Source organism: Cyprinus carpio, chromosome B20 (genome assembly GCF_018340385.1).
Source record: "Cyprinus carpio isolate SPL01 chromosome B20, ASM1834038v1, whole genome shotgun sequence".
NCBI lineage: Eukaryota > Metazoa > Chordata > Actinopteri > Cypriniformes > Cyprinidae > Cyprinus > Cyprinus carpio.
Window position 1 is genome coordinate 6120554 of NC_056616.1, and position 23348 is coordinate 6143901.

The window sequence follows — 23348 nt, forward strand, 5'->3', positions numbered from 1 at the left end:
TCTTGAGAGGTTCAGTTTGAGAGGTTAACCAAACCTCTTATCCTCAGCTCAATAAATCGGCACCATCCTGCCAAAGTTATTCATTTAGAACACTCATAGTTGCACTAATAATACTCAAACTATCTATTAATATCTAAAGGTTCTAAAATTATCCCATGTGTTGTATGATAATGTTGTAAAAATATACTGTCTAATAGTACAGTATGTATGTAGTAATTTTCCAGAGGCGTGTCTACGTGGTGGCCAGGGGTGGCACCGGCCCCCCCTGAAATTTGGCTGACCACCCCAAGACCTTCAGTCAAGGATATTAATTAGGATTTTGGCCAACCAAACCCTAAAGGCTATGCATGTAATTTTATTATTTTTTATCCAATTAAAAAGAAAAAAGGAAAGAAAGAAATTCGGCTTTTCTATATATTGCTGTACAAAGAATGTACAAAGAATTGTTGTTTACTTAAAAGCAGTGTTGTCTTTAATGTTGGATTAAACCTTAGTGATGATAATTTTGGTGTTTTTAACTTCCTTTGATCAGACATTTTTGCTAATTTATTTGTGTTCCATAGTGGGGTATCAAAATCGCATGTCTCTTAAAACACACAGAATTGAGACATTTCACCTTTAATTGTGGTAAAATCTCTTTCTCACTCTATAATGTACTTCATCTTTACATGGTAGAAAATTACTGCAGTGGTCTAATTTTTTTAAAAGGTCAACACTCACATTTACTGGTTAGGAGGACATTGGTGACCTCTTCTGTTCTGTTGACTAGTGGCTCATGCCATGCTCTAATCCACACACTCCGTGGGTTTGTTTAGCCATCCAGGAACATTCCTCCATGGCTCATCTGTCCAGTCTTGATCACATTATCTATTTTTCCTCCATCTCGCCTCGTCAGGCACCATCACATGAAATTACCGCCAAATCAGTGCGCCAATTGAGGCTGCCACCCCACTTTGGAGTACAACATTCCTTCCTCCTCAGAGTGCTCGCTTGAAAGGTGGACAGATAAATATAACTTTGAATACACTGCAGCCAAATATAGACCAGATGGGACCAGTAACTCCTGATGGAGTTTTGGTTCCTTTGCCACTGCCGAGGCTTGCACAGCTGGGGCGTAAAAGACAATTATACAAAAAATATTATTACTGAAATGAAACTATCAGATGAGAACATAAACCTGTAATGTTTGGGTCAAAACAAGATACATTTTTAGTGTTCGAGGATAAATTGATATGATGTTTGATAAGAATGTATTTGGTGCTACTAATGGCACAAAAAGTCAGGAAAATCTTTCAGTTTCTGTTTTCTGTTTCTTTTTTTTTTCTTCTTCTTTTTTTACCTTCTTGTAACACCATCAGTTGTGTAGGTATACCTTCCTTCAAACCAACTCATTTCCCTAGTTTGCTTTCATGGTTTTGCACCTTGAAAGACAAATTGAGCAATTGCTTTTCTTAAAGACTGAGGCTGGCACACGTGTCCACTGTAATGTGGTGCAATTATTGGGTTGAGGTTGAGGTGAGCCAACCAGGATTGTGGTGTAAAGTAAAGGCCTGTTCACTGTCATAGAGTTTGTTTAATTTATCAGGGTGGTCTTTTCCCCTTTGTTTCTGTCTACCTGTTCCAGCTTTGGGCTGTGAATTAGCCCATTGTTTAAACACCCATCAGTGTCCATTTTTGACAAGTGAAAATTGGACCATATAGCAGTTTCTTTAAATGCTTTTATAAACAACAACTTAACAAAATTAATTATGTTTTCTTTGCCATTTAGAGTTGTAGCTGTAGTCTGTGTATACACGTTATAGAGGCAACATTTTCCTTTCTCTAGCAAAAACAGGTGAGATATTTGTTTGACTTGGCCACGATTAAATCCACACCATTTTGTTTAGACTTACCACTTCAAAGAACTGCTCCATTCACTCAAAGAGAAATCAGGCAGTAACCAGAATCACACTTTAATTGCCTCAAGACCTCTGTAAACCAATTTACAGAATGGAGGTCTTGACTTACATTCTTCGGTTTTGGTCTTTTCATCTATAAAGTTTCCCATATCTATTTTAGAACTATACCATATTAGAAATTTATGACGATAATTATATGCTTAATGGAAATCTCTATGTGGCTTTAAATGAATAGTTCACCTAAAATAAAAATGATCATCATACTCTCATGCTGTGAAAGTGTACTGCATCTGGATGGACTCTGTCAAGCTCCAGTGGCATAAAAATAGTCCATATGACTTGTGCACTTCAAAGGTGAAACATACAAAATACAAATTACTGACAAGTAATGGAAAGACAAAGAAAAACGGGAAGGTAAGAAGAAAATAAAAAGACAATTTATTTGAAGGCTGCAAGAATCTCACTGTAAAAACTTGCACTGTAAAATAACGGTAAACTACTGGCAGCTGTGGTTGCCAGCATTGTACTGTTAATTTACAGCTCTCTATCGTTAATTTACGGTTTACAGCTCTTAATTTTTTACAGTATGTTACCGTGATTATACCATGTGGTAGCTCATTTCATTTAAGAAACCAATTGCTTCAAACCATTCAAGTTTAAAAAAAGCTATTGTTTACATGGTGTTAGTACAGTGAACTTATTTCATTTGAGTCCACTAAGAAGAAACATATCTTAATATAAAACCGCAAACACTTAAAGTGTAATAATAAAGCAACCAAAACATGACTTTTACTCAAATCTTTGTAGAATGTCATTAATTATAACAATATAACACATTTAGATACCAGAATTCTTAGTAAATAGTTTGTCTTTGAATAAGCAACTCCACAGTTTCTGCCTTTAAATAAAGCAACAGAACATCAGTATCAGTGGCTCATCATTGACTGAAGCACAGGCTCTCTCCAGCACAATGGTGAACCACAAAACTAACAGATCTCTCTTGTGCAAAAACACATTAATACAGTTCAGTTAAATATTTACTCTCCTTATCATATCATGACTTTGCATTTTTTTTTTCTATGTACATTCACTAATATTTCAGTGAAATAAACTTGTTTTGTTGGGTAAATTTGACTTATGTTTTACTGTATATTGCTGTTGTTTTCTTGAATTAACGGTAATCTACTGGCAGCTCTGGTTGTCAGCATGTTACTGTTTTTCTACTGTTTGTTGCTGTAAATTAAAAAAAAGTGAGTGAGTGAGGTGACATACAGCCAAGTATGGTGACCCATACTCAGAATTCATGCTCTGCATTTAACCCATCCAAAGTGCACACACACAGCAGTGAACGCACGCACGCACGCACGCACGCACGCACGCACGCACGCACACACGGAGCAGTGGACAACCATTTATGCTGCAGTGCCCAGGGAGCAGTTGGGGGTTCGGTGCCTTGCTCAAGGGCACCTCCTCAGTCATGGTATTGCCAGCCCCAGACTCGAACCCACAACCTTAGGAGTTAAACTCTCTAACCACTAGGCTCCGACTTTCCCTTAAACAACAGTTTTCAATTTAACAGTGTATTACCGTTAAATTACGTTTCATGCTGTTTTTTCCTTCATCTTACATCTTTAACCCTTTAAAACCCACAGCAAAATCATCAGTTTTAAATGAACACTTATAATGTGTCCACACTACAGAGTGTTAGAGTAACACTAAATCAGTGAAGTTAATGACATAATTCTGTGATTAATAAAGTGATGATTGAGCTTTAGTGATGAACACCTGCTATTAACAAGCAGAATCATTTAATGAAAGAGACATACAATAACTACAACTGACTTCAGCCACAGCCTAAAGCCGAGTTCAGACTGCACGATTTTCTATGGAGCCCCGCACATGGCATGCAGGAAAAAATAGTAGGCTAAATCATGTGCACGATTTACTAATTCATTCCCTCAATGTACTAAAACGTGCACACGATTACTATCGAGGGAACGCAATAGTAAATCGAGGGAACGCAATAGTAATCGTGTCCACGTTTTAGTACATTGAGGGAGCGAATTAGTAAATCGTGCGCACAATTTATTTATTTTTTCTTGCATGTCATGTGCGGGGCTCCGTAATTTTCAAAGTAGTCGGGTCACTGTTCTTTTCACACTGCATGACTATCTTGGCCAGCAGTCAGTCGCTGCTGTGTTCACACTGCACGATGGATCAGTGACAGAAGGTTTCACACTGCATGACTTTACAATAGGAAGAATCGCTGACAACTCTGTCTGGCACGCAAACTATGTTTCACAACCAAACACACGCAAGATGTGACAAGGAAACAACGCGATATCAGGCGTGCCAGACCGGAGTTCTCACGTGAGACGGGTATTATTATTAAAAATGGCAGCCCGCAAGAAGCTTGCAATATGAATTGCCTGTGCGCTGATTTGCAGCGAAAACAAGAAAAAGAAAAGAAGCCATGCTTGCTGATATTGTGGTCTATAACTCCTCCCCGAACTCCCCGCTGCTCTGTATATTGCTCTCTCATTGGCTGTCGGTCATCACCAATGTAGTTTTCAGTCAGAACACTTTTCTTTTCTCTCAGATCGCATCTTTGCTCATTAGCCGCATTTCCACTGTCGGGCCAAAAGCGGGTGTGCTAGTGCGTGCCAGGGCCAGTCGCGTTTCCACTGTCACGGGGCTTGATCGTGCCTCGTCGGGGCTTCCTCGGGGCCAACGGCCAGGATTTTTTGACCCGACGAAAACCTTGGCCCAAAGCGGGCCAGCTGGGGCTAGTGGTTATGAACAAAGGCGGAGTTTCTCCCCGTCTGGAGAGCGTCAGCGCAGCGGATCATTTCAGAAAAGTTCAGATAAGTTGAGCTCAAAACTCACTTTCAGTCAGCAGCGAGTGTTTGAAATAACTCGATCCGATCCGATGTGGATTATAATCACCATAAAAGGCAGAAATATTTATAAGCGATGCAAAAGAATATGCACGCTAGGTATTAACGTTAGGCCTACCATAGTAAACATGATAAATGTGACCATTTGAAGAAATCAGACGTCAGCTTCTTATTGTCTATCACAACCGTGTAGTAACATATTTTATCTGTCATAAGTCTCGTCTCGAGAGTTTAGCTCCACGTAGCCTATTTCATAAAAATATAATAATGTTTTTTGTTCAGGAGCTTTTATAAAAATAGAGAAATTATCATGCATTCTAAATGTGAGGTATGTGACTACAAATAAACAGAAACAGTCTCGGCTGAATAAGCAGGCTATTTTCATAATGCGTCAGCTTTAAAAATAAACAAATAAAATAGAAATACATTTATTTCTGTGACAAATTTTCAAGCCTGAGAAATTAATTCATTATGCTCAATGTATCACTTATAGGAAAACATCGATGCTTTAAAATTTTAATATTTAACAAAGCATGCAAACAAAAGGCCGCTGTGTCTCCCTCTCCAAGGCCGTTGAGGAACTTAATCTGGAGTGGGCTCCCCCTGAAGAGCCGGCGTGCAGCAGGCTGGACGAGTGGTACCTGCCAGGACACCGCCAGGCCCCCTGCCAGCTCTCTGCCCCGTTCTTCCCTGAGGTTCATGGCTGTGGGGTGGAAAAGCAAGAGAGCCCTTCCTTCCAAGCCCTGCAGGACAACCTCTGCCATGGCCGGCAGAGCCTATACTTCTGCGGGCCAAGCCGCTTCAGTACTACACACCATGGCCATATTGCAAGTGTTCCAGGCAAAGCTTCTCCGTTCCCTGGATGAATCTAGCCCTAATGCCTTTTCGCCTAAGGCCTTTTCGCGACCTCCGCAGCGCCATGGATTTGGCCCTGCGCGCCACGAAAGCCACGGCCCAGGCCATCAGACGATCCATGGCCAACCTGGTTGTGCTGGAGTGCCACCTCTGGCTCAACCTAATGGAAATTAAGGAAAGCGACAAATTGGGCTTTCTCGACGCCCCAGTCTCTCCATCTGGTCTCTTCGGGCCAGCTGTAGAAGGTTTTACAGAGCGCTTCACCGCAGCACAGAAGTCGTCCCAGGCCATGCGACACTTCCTGCCCAAGCGCTCCATCTCTGCCTCGAGTCGCCCCAGGACTGCGCTGACTCAGCACCAGAGCAAGCCTGTCCCTTCTACCCCACAGGCGGCGCCCCCTAAGGAGCAGCACCCAGCTTGCCCCGCTAAGTGCACTAAACCGCCTAGATGTCAGGGCCCCCAGCAAAGGATTGTGCTGGACCCGACGCCCTCTAAATCCTCCTGATCGTTGGGGAAGAAAGAGGAAGGGGCAAAGTCCTGCCGCGGCCGGACCACCCCAGAAGCTCTCTCGCCTGCCTGCTATGCGACCTGGGTCCACCGTTGTTGCTTCCATGCAAAGTGCTGTTATTATGGCGAACACAATAAATATTTCACATTTTCAAAAAGAGAGCAGTTTTCCTCTTCCACACTCATCAGTGTTCAGGCCCCTAGTCAGCGGCCTGCCATCCGACACTATCCAGCCTCTTGTCACGCGGGCCGAGGCCTGGCAGGCCATCCCCGGAGTGTCCAAGTGGTTGTTGAGGATAATAAAACATGGCTACTCACTGCAGTTCGCCCGAAGACCCCCGCGTTTCCGCGGGGTGATTCCCACTTTGGTAGAGCCGGACGACATTCAGGTCCTCCGCACCGAAGTGATGACGCTGTTAAGGAAGGGAGCCATAGAGTTAGTTCCTCCCTCAAAAAGCGAATCGGGGTTTTACAGCCGTTATTTCCTTGTTCTCAAGATAGATGGCGGTCTCAGACCCATCTTAGACCTCAGACTCCTGAACCTCTCCCTAATGAAACGGAAGTTCAGGATGTTGACATTGAAGCAGATCCTCACGCAGATTTGCCCCGAGGACTGGTTCTTCTCGCTAGACCTGAAAGACGCTTACTTTTACATCCAGATAGCCCCCCATCACAGACCATTCTTGAGATTCGCGTTCGAGGGTGTGGCTTACCAATATACAGTCCTTCCCTTTGGGCTGTCTCTAGCTCCCCGCACTTTCATGAAGTGCATGAACGAGCCGCTTTCCCCTCTGAGACAGATGGGAATCCGCATTCTGAATTATCTCAACGACTGGCTCATTCTAAACCAGCCGCGAACAGAATCTGACGAATGTGGGAGCAGACATGCTTTCGCTGAGGAATGTCCCCTCGGACGAGTGGATGCTCCATCCCCAGACGGTTCTCAAAATCTGGGAGGTTTTCGGGAAGGCAGAGGTCGACCTCTTCGCCTCAGAAAGCAACTCTCATTGCCCAACTTATTTTTCGAAGGACACAGATGCGCTGGCCCACGACTGGCCCAGCCTCCTTCTTTACGCTTTTCCCCCGATCACTTTGATCCCTCTGGTCATCAGATGAGTCAGGGAAGACAGGCACAGAGTCCTCCTGGTGGGCTCTGCATGTGTGGTCTGTAAGCCTCCCGGGGACATGCTACACACCATTGCTCAGGCGAGAGCCCCGTCTACAAGACGCCTCTACGCCCAGAAATGGTCAGTCTTCGTTGACTGGTGCTCAGCACGAAGTCTCCGAGAAGTATCTCCGATACTGTCATTTCTTCAAGAGCATCTAGACAAGGGTCTCACCCCTTCCACGCTCAAGGTGTACGTAGCAACCATCGCAGCATTTCATGCTCCTATCGCTGGCCAATCAGTGGGTCGAAACAGCCTCATTGTGCGTTCCTGAGAGGTTCTAGGCAGTTGAAGCCCCCGCGTCCTCTCACCGTTCCCACTTGGGACCTTCACACGGTCCTTGGAGCACTCAAAGGACCAAACATTGAGCCGCTGCGGTCAGCTGACCTTCGGCCCCTAACGCTCAAAACCGCTCTGCTACTTGCTCTAGCATGGGTCAAGCGTGTTGGCGATTTGCAGGCCCTCTTGGTGAGCCCTGCATGCCTTAAGGTTTGGACGCCGTTCAGAGCACAGGTAATTTCCCTCTCAGCTCTGCCTCCATTGTCAGGTGAGCGAGAGCTGGATTTACTCTGCCCAGTGAGGGCTTTGAGGATATACATTGAGCGGTCACAGCCATTCAGGCAATCTGACCAGCTTTTTGTCTGCTTTGGTGGCCGCACCAAGGGGTCTTCGGTCTCAAAGCAACGCCTCTCGCGTTGGATAGTCAAAGCTATCGCTCTATGTTACTCCTCTATGGGCCTTGAGTGCCCCATAGGAGTAAAAGCCCAATCCACTAGAGGGATGGCCTCTTCATGGGCCTGGTCTAGTTGTGTCTCTATCAAGGACATCTGTGAGGTGGTCGGCTGGTCCTCACCATCCACTTTTGTCAGATTCTATAATCTGGACATGCCGACCTTGCACGCTTGGGTTCTTTTGATTTGATACCACGGCCTCTATCAGACTCCGTCATAATGCCACCTCCAGGGAGCTAGCTCCCTCTTAGCAGTGTAGCGTCAAGGGTTCGACAGCTCCAGCCCTCTCACTTATCCCCTGGACCCCAAGGTGTTCAAGATAAGTCTTGTCGTTCCCTACCGTGGCACAGCACGGTTGAATTCGTTCCCCATACGCAGTATGAGTGAAGTATTGAAAGGGAACGTACTCGGTTACGAACGTAACCTCGGTTCCCTGAGATACGGAACGAGTAGTGCGTTATATGCCATGAGGCTGCGGCTTCAGTGTCGTTGCTTTAGTCATATGACCTGATTTCCTCTGGCGATTTGCCTGCTTATATAGCCATTCGCCCCGCCCATTTAGGCGGGCTTTGGTGCGCTGCATCGCCACAGGCTCGCGCAGCTATGCAGCGCTGTCATTGGTTTAAAAAAGTTTACAGATTAAACCAATGGCAGTGCAGTTGCACTGCGTTATTGAAAAAAGGCTTCAGTATCGAGAAAAAAAGGAGCTTTTCCCCATACGCAGTACTCGTTCCGTATCTCAGGGAACCGAGGTTACGTTCGTAACCAAGTACGTTTAGTAATTGAGTGATGATTGGCTATTATTGAAGAACACCTGCTGTTAACAACCTGAATCACTGAAAGAAAGAGAAACAAGAACAGAAAAAAGAGATGAGCAGAAATACAAGAACTACAACTGACTTCAGCCACAGCCAAAGATAAATCAACACATAATAAAAGAAGACATTAAATCTCTCAAGATCTCGACAGAGGATGATTAAACAACTCCACAAACAGCATCACCAGCTTCATGCATTACTAACAAGATGGACTTTAGATGTTGATGTTTTAGTTTTGTTTGAAGTTACCCTTATCAAGGTCAGTGTTTGCTTTAGTTGGGCTCATGACCCTTAACTTTGAAACACTAGAAAAAAAAGTTGTAATTTAGACAGATGCATCAAGAATCAGTGTATAAATCACAACAATGGTGACAATCCACAAAATAAACAGATCAGTTCTGAACATCACAAAACATGATACTAAAACTCAAGATAAAAATAAAAGCACATAGTAAAAATAAAAGAAAATAAGTGGACAATTCAGCGGCATAATTTATTCATGCCGCAATGCATGTTGGGAGTCATGGATGAGTTTTGTCCTGTGCTGAAAGCCAGCATACATTGCATCATGAAGCTTTTGTTTGTCATCATTGTGGAGATTCATATGCATATCCTAACTCTCAATAAGATCTTCTGTAGATGTCTGACAGAAATAAAGTCAGTCCGGTTAGTAATGAGTGAAGCTGGTAAAGTGTTTGTTGAGTTGTTTAAATCTTCAGCTGATTTCATCTAAGGCTGTGGCTGAAGTCAGTTGTAGTTCCTGTGTGGGTCTTGTTTCTCTTTCCGTCAGTGATTCTGCTCGTTAAAGTGATAGTTTACCCAAAAATGAAAATTTGATGTTTATCTGCTTACCTCCAGGGCATCCAAGATGTAGGTGACTTTGTTTCTTCAAACCAAGATTTTTGTCTCAAACCGTTGCAGTCTATCAGTCTTATAATGTAAGTGGATGGGAATCACTGCTAAAACATACAATAAAAAAAAAACACACAAACAAAACCAAATTAAACCCTGTGGCTTGTGTCGATACATTGATGTGTAAACCATTAGTCGTGGCCTAATGGTTAGAGAGTCGGACTTGCAATCCAAGTGTTGTGAGTTCGAGTCTCGGGCCGACAGGAATTGTAGGTGGGGGGAGTGAATGTACAGCGCTCTCTCCACCCTCAATACCACGACTGAGGTGCCCTTGAGCAGGGCACCAAACCCCCAACTGCTCCCCGGCGCCACAGCATAAATGGCTGCCCACTGCTCTGGGTGTGTGTTCACGGTGTGTGTGTGTTCACTGTTGGGTGTGTGCACTTTGGATGGGTTAAAAGCAGAGCGCGAATTCCGAGTATGGGTTACCATACTTGGCTGTATGTCACTTTCACTTTCACTCTTTTTTTTCACTTTAAAGGCACAAAACGATTGGTCTGTGCAAGAAACTGAACAGTATTTACAGGTGCATCTCAATAAATTAGAATGCCGTGGAAAAGTTAATAAAATTCAGTAATTCAACTCAAATTGTGAAACTCGTGTATTAAATTCAATGCACACAGACCTAAGTAGTTTAAATCTTTGGTTATTTTAATTGTGATGATTTTGTCTCACATTTAACAAAAATCCACCAATTCACTATCTCAACAAATTAGAATACTTCATAAGACCAATAAAAAGAACATTTGTAGTGAATTGTTGGCCTTCTGGAAAGTATGTTCATTTACTGTACATGCACTCAATACTTGGTAGGGGCTCCTTTTGCTTTAATTACTGTCTCAATTCGGCGTGGCATGGAGTTGATCAGTTTGTGGCACTGCTGAGGTGGCATGGAAGCCCAGGTTTCTTTGACAGTGGCCTTCAGCTCATCTGCATTTTTTGGTCTCTTGTTTCTCATTTTCCTCTTGACAATACTTCATAGATTCTCTATGGGGTTCAGGTCTGGTGAGTTTGCTGGCCAGTCAAGCACACCAACACCATGGTCATTTAACCAACTTTTGGTGCTTTTGGGAGTGTGGTCAGGTGCCAAATCCTTCTGGAAAATGAAATCAGCATCTTCAAAAAGGTGGTCAGCAGAAGGCAGCATGAAGTGCTCCAAAATTTCTTGGTAAATGGGTGCAGCGACTTTGGTTTTCAAAAAACACAATGGACCAACATAGACAAGTGCCAATATTCGGTAATGCGATATATTGTAATAGATATGCACGATATTGTTATCGTGGGCACTTCTAAATACCGAGAATAATTATATATTACAAATTATTCAGAATTTGGAATGCATTTTAAGAATACTTTTCCCATCAACTGGTCAAAATGCACAACACTGCTGTATGGTTCTTTAAAGATGCATGTGAGCTCTGATGTAAACAAGCACGCATGAGAAGCACATGGAGGAACACGTGAGAGACGCGCTGAATAAAAGCACATTCACTCTCTGACAGCAGATGACGCTAAACTGCAGAAAATGCAGACCTTACCCTGGAAACCCCATAAATAAAAGCAGCTGCTACTTTCTAAACATTTAAATAATATAAAATAATATTTATATATTTCCATATATTTTTTCCATTTTAATCTGGACTACAACATGCCCCATATATTGTTTGAAAGTGTTTTGATTCTTTATTGTTCATTAACACTTTACATTAGGGCTTCATTAGTTAACAAACGGCCAATGAAAAATTCTTCTGAACATTCATTAATCTTAGGCATTCCAATATTTAATAACACATTGTTAAAATCGAAAGTTGCAACTTTGTTATTTAATGAGCTAACATGAGCTAAGACTTGAATTTTTTAACAAAGATTAGTAACTTCTGTAGCAAATGTAGCTATTGCTCATTGTGAATAATAATGCATTAACTAAGGTTAACTAATGAGGTCTTATTGTAAAGTGATACCTATGGGTCTTTAAAGTTCTTTTGCATTTTAATCAGTGTAAAACTTTTAACTTTAAATATATATTTTTGTAATGCTTTATTGTATTTAAATGTTCAGTTATTTTTGTTATAAGAAAAAAGTAATTTAACCTGTTATACTGTATTAGGACCACTTTTTTTAAACTTAATTTCAATACCATGATAATACCGCATACCGTGACAAAACAGGGCAAAACTGGGCAACAGTCCAGTTCTTCTTCTCCTTAGCCTGGGTCTGTGGTTCGGGAGTGGCGTAACAAGAGGAATACGACAACTGTAGCAAAATTCCTTGACACGTCTGTGTGTGGTGGCTCTTGATGCCTTGACCCCAGCATCAATCCATTGTGCATCTTTTTCTTCCACACATTTTCCTTCCACTCAACTTTCTGTTAACATGCTTGGATACAGCACTCTGTGAACAGCCAGCTTCTTTGGCAATGAATGTTTGTGGCTTACCCTCCTTGTGAAGGGTGTCAATGATTGTCTTCTGGACAACTGTCAGATCAGCAATCTTCCCCATGATTGTGTAACCTAGTGAACCAAACTGAGAGACCATTTTGAAGGCTCAGGAAAGCTTTGCAGGTATTTTGGGTTGATTAGCTGATTGGCATGTCACCATATTCTAATTTGTTGAGAAAGTGAATTGATGGGTTTTTGTTAAATGTGAGCTGAAATCATCACAATAAAAAAAAAAAAAAACAAAGACTTAAACTACTTCAGTCTGTGTGCGTTGAATTCATTTAATACACGAGTTTCCCAATTTGAGTTTAATTATTGAAATAAATGAACTTTTCCACAACATTCTAATTTATTGAGATGCACCTGTATATCGTTTTTTTTACCTCTGATTCATGCAATGTCTGAACTGTTAGAACTCTCCTGAGCGCGTCCTCTTGTGCGCGTTCTCAGCAGCAGTCGGCCAGGCGCGTGAGGTGTCTTCTTCTTTTTATTGCTTTATGGCAGATCGCAGAATTATAAGTGCATTACCACCACCTATCTCTCAAGTGAACCATTGATACTCCTAATTGAGATTGTAGATAGAGTGTCAATGGTCAATTCTTTTTTTTTTTTTTTTTTTTTTTACATTGTACATTAGGTTTTGCCACAGCATATTGTTAAATTAATGATTATTGCATTATTTTAGTGTCGTGTTACCATGATAGTGTTTTGATATATTAGTATTCATCTTCTCAGCTTGTGAAAAAGCTACTTGCTACTTGTGAATTGTTGCTACATTGATTCATCATGTGACTTTCTTATCACCACCTGTTTTGGTTGTCAGCGTATTATAAAGGTATTAGATATTAATTACTTTAATAGGTTGGTATATTAACATGTTATTAGTTAATGTCTTTTTAATGTAAATTTAAGTAACACCTTAAATGTTGTTAACATATTTATTACAGTAAATATCTTGTAAGCACAGCTGCTGTTTTATTTATTTATTTATTTATTTATTTATTTTTGAGCACTGAGTGTAATCCTTGATTGGTTTTGGGATGAGACAAATGGGATGGGATGAGGCAGTATTCTGAGGTATGGTTCCTGTTTCATAAATTTCACAAATAAATGTGAACAATAAAGACAAAAGCAATGTCCGAAAGTGTATATAGAATTGCCTAGAAGACCAAGTGATTTTGTTATTTGGTATCTGATTAAGTGCATTGATAATTGTTCTGACTGGATTTCCAATACTTGCGGGAAGGAGACATCCATCAAAAAAGATTTTGCTTCTTCCAATAATGCATTCTAGTTTTTAATATGACCTAAGTAAATAATATATTTCAGATGAATTCTGACTTATGTTGCCTTATTGATCTGTATTAGATGTAAAGATTTTTTTCTTTTTATTTATTTATTTTTTATGTTTGTTTGTTTTTCAGTTTTTGCTGTTGAGTTGGATTGCCAAGAACTGTGTTTGCCTTTTTTTCTCCAAATTTGATTTGCTGTTTTTCTGTTTTTCTGAGTTTAAGTAGTATTAGCTCAGTATTATTATTTTTTTTTTAGTTCTGTTGAGTTTATTAATGACTGAATCTATAGGTACCTGAGAGTCCACATGGTCCAGTCTCTTCATTTTTAAGAATTAATTGCTGACTGCTTTTTTTCTTTTTACATGAACAAAATTAGATGATTTTTCTCTTATAGATTTTGACATTTTGCAGTGATGTAGATATTCCTTTGGTTATAATACTCTAACAATGAAAGTGCATTCCTAAAATATTTTAGAAAATCTATTTCATTGAGAAATTAATTATTAAATTGGCATCTAGATGGTGGCTGGTGATCTGCAAGAAAAGTAATGCTGTGGGGGTATGGTCAAAAATTGTAATTGGCCAAAAAACTGGGTTAATGATTTGATGTTATACAAGTGTATGTCAGAAAAAATTTAAAATAAATCTATACCAGAATTAGATTTGTGATGTGGGATATAGTATGAATAGCCCTTACTGTTAGGATTCTTAATTCTCAAGATATCTGTCAGTCCATAATCTGACACACTGTAAAATTCTTAATACATGACAATGAATAGTTTATTTTGCAAGTTGAGCTTGTAGAATAGCCCTTTTTTGGGTTATTACTTAATAAAGTGGGCTAATATGTGAAAAATAAGCAATGATTAGGTAACTAAATTTTGTGATATTTAACATTGTATTATCAATGATGTTCTTTGAAATTCCATGTGCAAAATTGTTCAATATGTAAATGTAAATAAGTTGTAATTATACAAATTTATATGTATTTATGATTATCTTTTTAATTGTAGAAGTCTCTACGAGTCAAGCCTGCCGACAGTTCCCCAAGATGCCTTTGCAAATATGGTCAATATCTCAAGAATGTAAGTACTTTTTAAAGACCAGAGCCATTTGTCAGAGACCACATACATTTATTTATAGCTATAGCCTTTATGTACAGGTGCATCTCAATAGATTAGAATGTCATGGAAAAGTTTGTTTATTTCAGTAATTCAACTCAAATTGTGAAACTTGTGTATTAAATAAATTCAATGCACACAGACTGAAGTAGTTTAAGTTTTTGTTTCTTTTAATTGTGATGATTTTGTCTCACATTTAACAAAAACCCACCAATTCACCAAATCTCAACAAATTAGAATACTTCATAAGACCAATAAAAAAGAAAAAAAAAACATTTTTAGTGAATTGTTGGCCTTCTGGAAAGTATGTTCATTTACTGTAAATGTACTCAATACTTGATGGGCTCCTTTTTCTTCAATTACTGCCTCAATTTGGCGTGGCATGGAGGTGATCAGTTTGTGGCACTGCTGAGGTGGTATGGAAGCCCAGGATTCTTTGACAGCGGCCTTCAGCTCATCTGCATTTTTTGGTCCCTTGTTTCTCATTTTCCTCTTGACAATACCCCATATTCTCTATGGGGTTCAGCTTTGCTGGCCAGTCAAACACACCAACACCATGGTCATTTAAACAACTTTTGCCAGCGTGGACAGGTGCCAAATGCTGCTGGAAAATGAAATCAGCATCTTCAAAAAGCTGGTCAGCAAGAGGGAAGCATGAAGTGCTCCAAAATTTCTTGGAAAATGGGTGCAGTGACTTTGTTTTTCAAAAACACAATGGACCAACACCAGAAGATGACATTTCACTCCAGGAGGAAGGTCGGATCATGTTCACACTTTAAACGAACCGTACCAGAGTTTGTTTGGAAGCGGACCGAGACCATCTCTTCAGCTGGGACTTGGTACAGTAGTTTGCTCCACACCCCAGTGTAATTTCTGTATTCATAATTGCCAAAAAGATCCGCACCAAGAGGGGGAACAAACTTGAGTTTGATCCAATCAAAGCAAACAAGAAAGGTGTGAATACCTGCAAAGTGGCAACGATAAATATTATACATATCTGAAGCAAGATTACTGTGTTACCTAAATAACATTTTCTTATAAAAAAAAATCCTGATAATGTTAGATAGGTGGCTAGATGAGCAATGTGTGTGCTCTGACGTGTGGGGTGATGCAAGAAACCAAACAGGTGTCTTCTAAATAGAAATCAATGGTTCACGAGTGACTCCTATATACTGTAAATATAGGAGCAGGACAATAAATAAGAGGTTTGGTGTTCTGAAAATGCTGGAGTGTATAAGTGGTCACTGAGAATGAGCATTAAGATGAGATACAAAAAATAATTGGTGGCAGTGTGTTTTTTTTTTTAATGACAATTTTTACTTATTACTTTTACCTTCAGGCAGTAAGTAATTGTCTGAACAGGCATCAGCAGCTAGTCCTGCATATTAGGATGTGTTTAGTTAAAAGTTAAGGAAGATAAGTAGGAATATAATGTTGGAAATGTCCTGGATTAAATTTGGTAAAGGAAAAGTAAACCAAAAAAATTCTCAGAAAGTGATATGATCACACATCTTTATCTCTACTGTGTATGTGCTACACTGTAAAATCCAATAGTTTACCTTACTTAGATTTAATTAGTTATCTTTACTTAGTTGTTATACTTACTAGGTTTTGTTAAGTTTCAGCTACTTTCAAGGCAAATAAAACAATTTACTTACTGTTTTGAGTGACACATACTTAAAATATTCAAGTAGCCACAAAGGAACCAATGACATTAATAAACCAGTGAGAGGCAGCAGTGCACTAATATGTTGCTAATTGCCGTTTTTTTTTTTTTTTTTTTACCTAACCATTATAGTGATTAGCGTTCCCTTTGGTTGGGCACTTGAAACTTCATTTATGTTACTATAAATTTCTCTCTGTTAATGCAGCAATGCATCATGAGAGATGAATCAGAGTTACTTGATTACAAAGAGATGTAATAAATAGGTTTTTATAAAATGACCTATTTTTTAACTAAAGCATTTTTCTGTGTGTGTTTAATAATGACATTTTTGAGATTTTATTTTTCATAAATACCTTGATATGCTTTTTATATAATCCTTAAATAGTGTGTGGTATAAGTTTAATTTATTTTCATTAATTGTAACAATAGCCATTTTATTTGCTCTTTTTGTTGTGCTACTACTGACACAAGACAGCAAATAAAATTGGCAAATAAAAACAACAACTGTAAAACAAAGCAACTGCATAATTTATTCTGCGCAATGCATTCTGGGAGTCAGTGAGTAGCTATACTAAGTCGTGAGTAAACCTAAATGAAAGGGTACCCCCTACAGTTCTTTTTTAGTTACTAGAACTCTTGTGTAAGTTAACTATACTATCTAAGCATTTGTCAGTACAACATACTATTCCTATTTCACTTTACTTAGTTTTTTCAAGGCAATCAGTTTACATACTTTTTTTAAGTAAGCCCGACTTATTAGATTTTACAGTGTATGTCTGTCGACACCCTAAATGTTTCTGTTTAAAGAAATGTAGTGTGCTACAGTTGCTTTTGTTCTCCCCTTTACCTGAATACATTATGAAATTAAAAGACTGAAAACATCAAGATCAGAATCAGAATCATAAAGACCTTTATTGCCAAGTGTGTTTACACACACAAGGAATTCGTCTTGGTGTTATGAGCTTCACAAACATAGTGCAGACATATAATTAAGGTAATAAAAACACTAATAATAAAGAGAATATACAATAAATTAAAATTAAGAGAAAAAGAAAATGTCCATAGACTAAATTGTGAATGTGCTATTTACAGATGAAGGTTTGATTGGGTTATTTACAGATGTAGTACCGAGGTGACATTTAATCACAAATACTGAAAGGAGTTTTTTGTTTTCTCTCTCTCTCTCTGCTTAGGAGTGGCAACTTGAAATAACCCTGTATTTTTATAAAATTCAGGATTTTAACATGATTTTCTCCATTCTTTCCTTAGCTATCTGTCCGTGGATGTCTCTCTGAGCAGGTTAGAGAAGCATTCCTTCTACAACCTGAGAAAGCTTACTCATATGTAAGTTAAAGAATCCAAAATCAATTTATAAATTCCAGTTAACCACACAAAATTAAAAATAAAAAGTAAATTAAATTAAAATAACATTTTATTCATTTAAAGATTTTAAAGCTGTCTTGTTTAAAATTATGTAATCCTTTGAAATGAGCAAGCACCAAAAGTCAAACAGAACAGAACAGAGCAGAACAAAATGTTATTATTTCAAGTCAATGAACCAACTGTATTTAATAACATGAAAACAATACCATTAATCATAAATACAAAGAAGAGAAAAAACAATAGAGATAGAGATCAATAGAGACAACTGATTGATTCATTAAACAAATTAAACAATTAAACAAATAAATATTAAATAATGATTTGTAAACATTTGTATGCCTGTAAAGTTGTTCATAAGTAAATAATTTATGTTTTAAATGTTGTCAATACATCATTGTACATTTTAGTGTCTATGCAAATGTAAGTAAATGTGCATGTGGTGAAATTGCATTTTACATAAAATACATACAAATACTCAGGAGATCACATTTATGAAACAGCATTTTCTATTTTTAACGGACACTCTCTTTTTAACCCTGAGGCCAGAAATATATTTAAGTACATGAATGCAGCTGGATGTATTTATTCTATATTCTCAAAAAAGTGTAAACACAACAAAAGAGTTAAAGAAATTATATACTTAAATTTTAACGCACTGGGTACAATTAAACAAAAACACAAGAACTGCAATAATGTATATATGTAACAAAGAAGAGAAAAAACAATAATTATTTACACTAAAGGTTTGGAACAAAACATCTCGGTTATGTACGTAATCCTTGTTCCCTGATGGAGGAAATGGAGAAGTTATGTTGAGACTCGACATGAGAGCCCCAATCCGCTCTGACTTTAAGAGAAAATGCCAAAGAAATTTGGCTTGGGGATTTTGCATATCTGAGCCATTCCCCGTGTATACGGGTATAAATAGGCGACAGGTGCATCCACTCATCAGGTTTTACGCTGAGGAGCCAAGAAAGTGTCACTGGCAAGCAGTGATGGTTCAAAGTTGAGGCATGGGTACATAACGTCTCCATTCCCTCCATCAGGAAATGAGGGTTATGTACGAAACCTAGACGTTCCCTATCTGTCGGTCATTACAAGTTATGTCGTGACTCGACATAGGGGGTCCATGGAAAGCGCCACAACCTGAACCCCATCACAACCCTGTGGCATTGCAAAGGTCGTAAACTTCCCAATGCCACAGCGCAAATTCGCTGACATTGGTGCCCGCAGGGACCAAAAAGGTGATTACATCTCTGCTGTAGATATACATGCCGCTGTTTCTACCATAGAAATCTTTTCTTAAGAGAAGGGATTTCGACCCTCATGAAAGGTGCTTCATGCCTTTCCTGTTTGTTGTTTACAGCTTGGCAGTAATGATGAAAAAGCATTGGGGGGGAAGTAGGTGGCTGCAGAGCCTGTGGCTGTTCTATATGCAAGCATCAATGTCTTGAACTTGATGCGAGCTGCAACCATTAGCCAGTGCAAGGAGATAAAGTGGAGGTCCCAAAAAATCTGGATGTGGGTGCCATATGGTGCCAAGCCCCTTAGAAAGGAGGTCCTTCCTCAGATGGATGTACCAGGGAGGGGCTGGCGTGAGGAGCATGAGTTCCAAAAACCAGTTCCGGTTGGGCCAATAAGGCACAACCAGTACATTCTAAAAAATGTTTTTACCCAGCAGTTGGCAGAGGTGTGAAGTCCAGGGGTCAGAAAGTAAAAGTCCTGCCATATGTCTATTCCACCCATGAACTGATTTCACCAGAGATTCAAAAGTTTTTGTATTCATTTTGATGTTTAGGTTGTGCATAACCATCCATATGAAACTACAGCATACAAGAAAAATGTTGCTCAAATTGTTGAACAAATTTTTAATCTCTACATGTATATAAAAAAATAATGTCCTGTTTTACTTAGACACACACACAGACATCAAGAACCAGCATACGAATCTAAACAATGGTGACAATCAACAAAAAATTATTGTCACCACTGTTGAGGATCGTATGATAGGTGTTCATGTCTAAAAGCCTGAGACAATGCACTTTTTAATTTTTGTTCAATGTTGAATCATTACAGTGGCATTTGTTTAAAAGGCCTTTTTTTTAGTTCTATAATAGCTGAATGCCAGTTAATAAACCAAAGAGAGAAGCCACTTTATGATGTCCATTCATAGGAATTATAAGCAGAAAGCATAAAATAATCTACTACTTTAAGCTTTTGATTTAGCAAAGTGCAATTTGCTGTGAAACAATATTGCAATTGTTTACAAACAAGTTACTTTAAATTATTTAAAGGGTCAAGAGACCAACTAAAGCAAACATTGACCACAATTATGGTGGCATCTTGTGTGTTTTTCTTTTCTTGACCAATAAAACATCAACATCTTAACCTCTGTTAATTCTCAATAAGAGATTCTGCAGACATAAAATAAAGTCATTTTGGTTAGTAATGAGTGAAGCTGATAATGCTATTTGTGGAGTTGTTTAATCAGATCTTGAGAGATTTCATTTTGTCTTTTTTGTTCAGTTGATTTTATCCAAGGCTGTGGCTGAAGTAAACTTGTAGTTCTTGTGTTTCTCTTTTCTTCAATGATGCTGCTTGTTAACAACATGTGTTAATCACTAATGCACAATCATCATTTAATTAGTCACTTAATAATCTCATTAACTTTAATTCTTTGAGGACTTGGGATTTGACTTGAGACTTGAAAGGAATGACTTGGTTCCACCTCTGGAGAAATCAGTTGGCTGAGTTCATGGGTGGAATAAACATATGGCAGGACTTTTACATTCTGACCCCTGGACTAGTGTTGGGCGATATGCATGGGTGGAGCAAGAGAGAGACTCTCTGTACTTGTCATAGCATAACTATTTTGTGTTTTAAACGGCGCAGGTGCGCGAGAGTGAGCATATGGAATCACCAATTATAGAAAGAAATATACTTTCAAACATACTGATAAACTAACATTAAAAAAATACTATATTTAAAACAGCTAGTTCATATATAGTCGGACACAACTGTCATACCGCCCGTCCTGTAACAAATTTGCCGCATTTGCGCACGGAACTCATCAGTCTAAATGTTCTGCAAAATCAGTCACCGCTGAAAATCATTAGTAGATTTCATTTAAAGATCAACAGTTTAACACTAAATATTGGACACGAACGAACAATTTAAATATAAAGTATTTAAAACGGGTAAGTTCATATATTTGGAGTAAAGTTAAATTGAAAGGATGCATCAGTCGTCATACAGCGCTCCGGACCGTGCGCCCCATGACGAGCCCGAAGCAACTCCAACAGAAACGAATGAGATGCATTCTAACGTAACAGTGGCATTAAACTCAGTTAGTGAGGGCTCGTTTAAAATATTGGACATATGTAGGCCCTTCAGATTACTTGTTAACGTGCAATGAAATACCTTATATCTGCAGACGACGTCTGTTTGTGCTTAGAGACTACTTCACCGGAATCCTCATTTGCGCGCGCGCTTGTGTGTGAAATGCAGTGCTGAATTGAAATAGCGAGGCAATTTGACAGCCGAATTATAATAGGACTATATATATATATATATATATATATATATATATATATATATATATATATATATATATATTATTATTATAATATAGTACTCTACAAAAATTACTATACAAAACATTAATACAAGAATGAGCCTAATATTGTCTTGACTATGACAAAGACATCTGCTATCGTCAATATCGCTGACTATCGTCGATAAACGATACTATCGTCGATCGGTACAACCCTACCCTGGACTTTACACCTCTGCTGGGTCTGTCCCTTTTTAACCTAGCGCTGGGTTGTATTTGGGTTATATCAGTTTCAGCATGTTGGATGCCCAGACACTGAAGACAACGATCGTGTCTGACGACAGAGGACAGGTAACGACCGCTACCAATACCGACGCAATGGCATCTTTAAAAAGATGCGAGCCGTCCGTGATGAGAAACTGCTCTTTTAGTTGAACCCTGGGGAATCGCTAATTCAACAGGGACACCGCTGTTTGTGCCGTCACGCCAACCAGGAACAGCTTCTTTCTTTCAGTAAAAATGAAAAGGCTTTGTGGAGAAGAAATCATTTACCCACCCAGACAGCAACATAGTGTTGGCCCAGATCCAGCCCACATCTGGCCCGCGTGAAAATCCATGCGGGCCAGATGTGGGGGGGATCGGGGCCGAAACTGCTTGCTGTCTGGGCATTTGTCTCCGAAGCAAAAATCTGATGAGTGGATGCACCTGTCGCCTATTTATACCCGTATGCACGGAGAGTGGCTCAGCCATGCAAAATTCACTAGCCAAATTTCATTGGCATTTTCTCTTAAAGTCAGAGTGGATTGGGGCTCTCAAGTAAAGCCCCAATGTCGAGTCACGAAATAACTTGTAGTGACCGACAAATAGGGAACCAGCATTGAATGCCTGATCAAATGCACCCATGATTTTACTGTGTTGTTCTGCCACTGTACTTTCTTTGTTCAGGTTTTCTTACTGTACTAGAAAATGTGCTTTCATTTAGCATATCTGGCTGAGTAAACTGAACAAGAGAAAATTACTTCAATCTTTGAAGTTCAAAGAACTGTTATTCCCATCTTCTCCGAAAACAATGTGAAATAAATTGTTATATTCAAGCATAATGTCCAGCTAAGATATTGTAGGTTCCTATCTCTTTCCTTCAAGCACTTCAAAAAGAACATTTTCAATTCATGTAATCTCTCTCTCTCTCTCTCTCTCTCTCTCTCTCTCTCTCTCTCTCTCGCTCTCATTTCAGAGAAATAAGAAACACAAGAAATTTGACATTCATCCATCCAGAGGCTTTTAAGGATCTCCTTAAACTACAGTATTTGTGAGCAAAACACTGTCTACATACTTTTGTTTTGCAAATATATAATTGAGGCTTAAGCCTAAAACAAAAAATAAATACAAAAACTGAACATTTACATGTAACTCAACTAGATCACAATTCGATATGAACAGCTGTAGACCAACAATGAAGGACTGTTGTAATTAAGTCAAGCACAGTTAGTGAATAATCCATTAGAGATCACAAATAATGTCAGATCATTGTTGTTAATTAAAATGAAAGTACAAAAAGCTGTTCATTGTTTAATCTTGTTAACCTGTCCTGTAACATGTAATTGACTTTACTCCCATTGGCTATAAATGAGGTTCATTCATTCTGCAGCTCTCTCCACAATGTTATCTCTCTGAGATGTTGATGTAACAAACATGGCATCTGAGGATTACTTTTTTTTTTTTTTTTATCCCTGCTCTGACATTTAATTCCTTGTGGGTCATGTTTTTTTAATGCATTTATGCACATTCAATATACAAATTATATATAGATATATAATGTACAATATGTTTGATTATTGTGCCCAAGAGCATGGTCTTGATAAGTAAAGCTATAACCAGGTAGCCAGGTAGTAACATTAGTGCACTCAGTAGTAGGAACATTTATTTGAAACAAAAAGTGCAGTTACCTTTAGCAATAAAGTCAGTGTCACTATGGACAATGCATAAGAACTTGAAATAACAACCAGGAGGTGTTGTATTTTCAGAGGCTTATTCAACACAGGCCTCACCATCTTCCCTGTCCTGACCAATATCCAGGCTGATGACTCACACTTCCTACTGTGAGGATTGTT

General features: G+C 39.0%; 1 protein-coding gene across 1 annotated transcript in view; it reads left to right on the forward strand.

Annotated features, from left to right (window-relative positions):
• The window catches only part of LOC109069715 (thyrotropin receptor-like), a 31659-nt gene that overhangs the window by 974 nt on the left and 7337 nt on the right, over window positions 1-23348 (forward strand). Inside the window, exons 2-5 of the mRNA XM_042746857.1 lie at window positions 14528-14599; window positions 17571-17645; window positions 22472-22546; window positions 23262-23336. Of these exons, the coding sequence (XP_042602791.1) occupies window positions 14528-14599; window positions 17571-17645; window positions 22472-22546; window positions 23262-23336 (297 nt within the window). The remainder of the gene's footprint in view (window positions 1-14527; window positions 14600-17570; window positions 17646-22471; window positions 22547-23261; window positions 23337-23348) is intronic.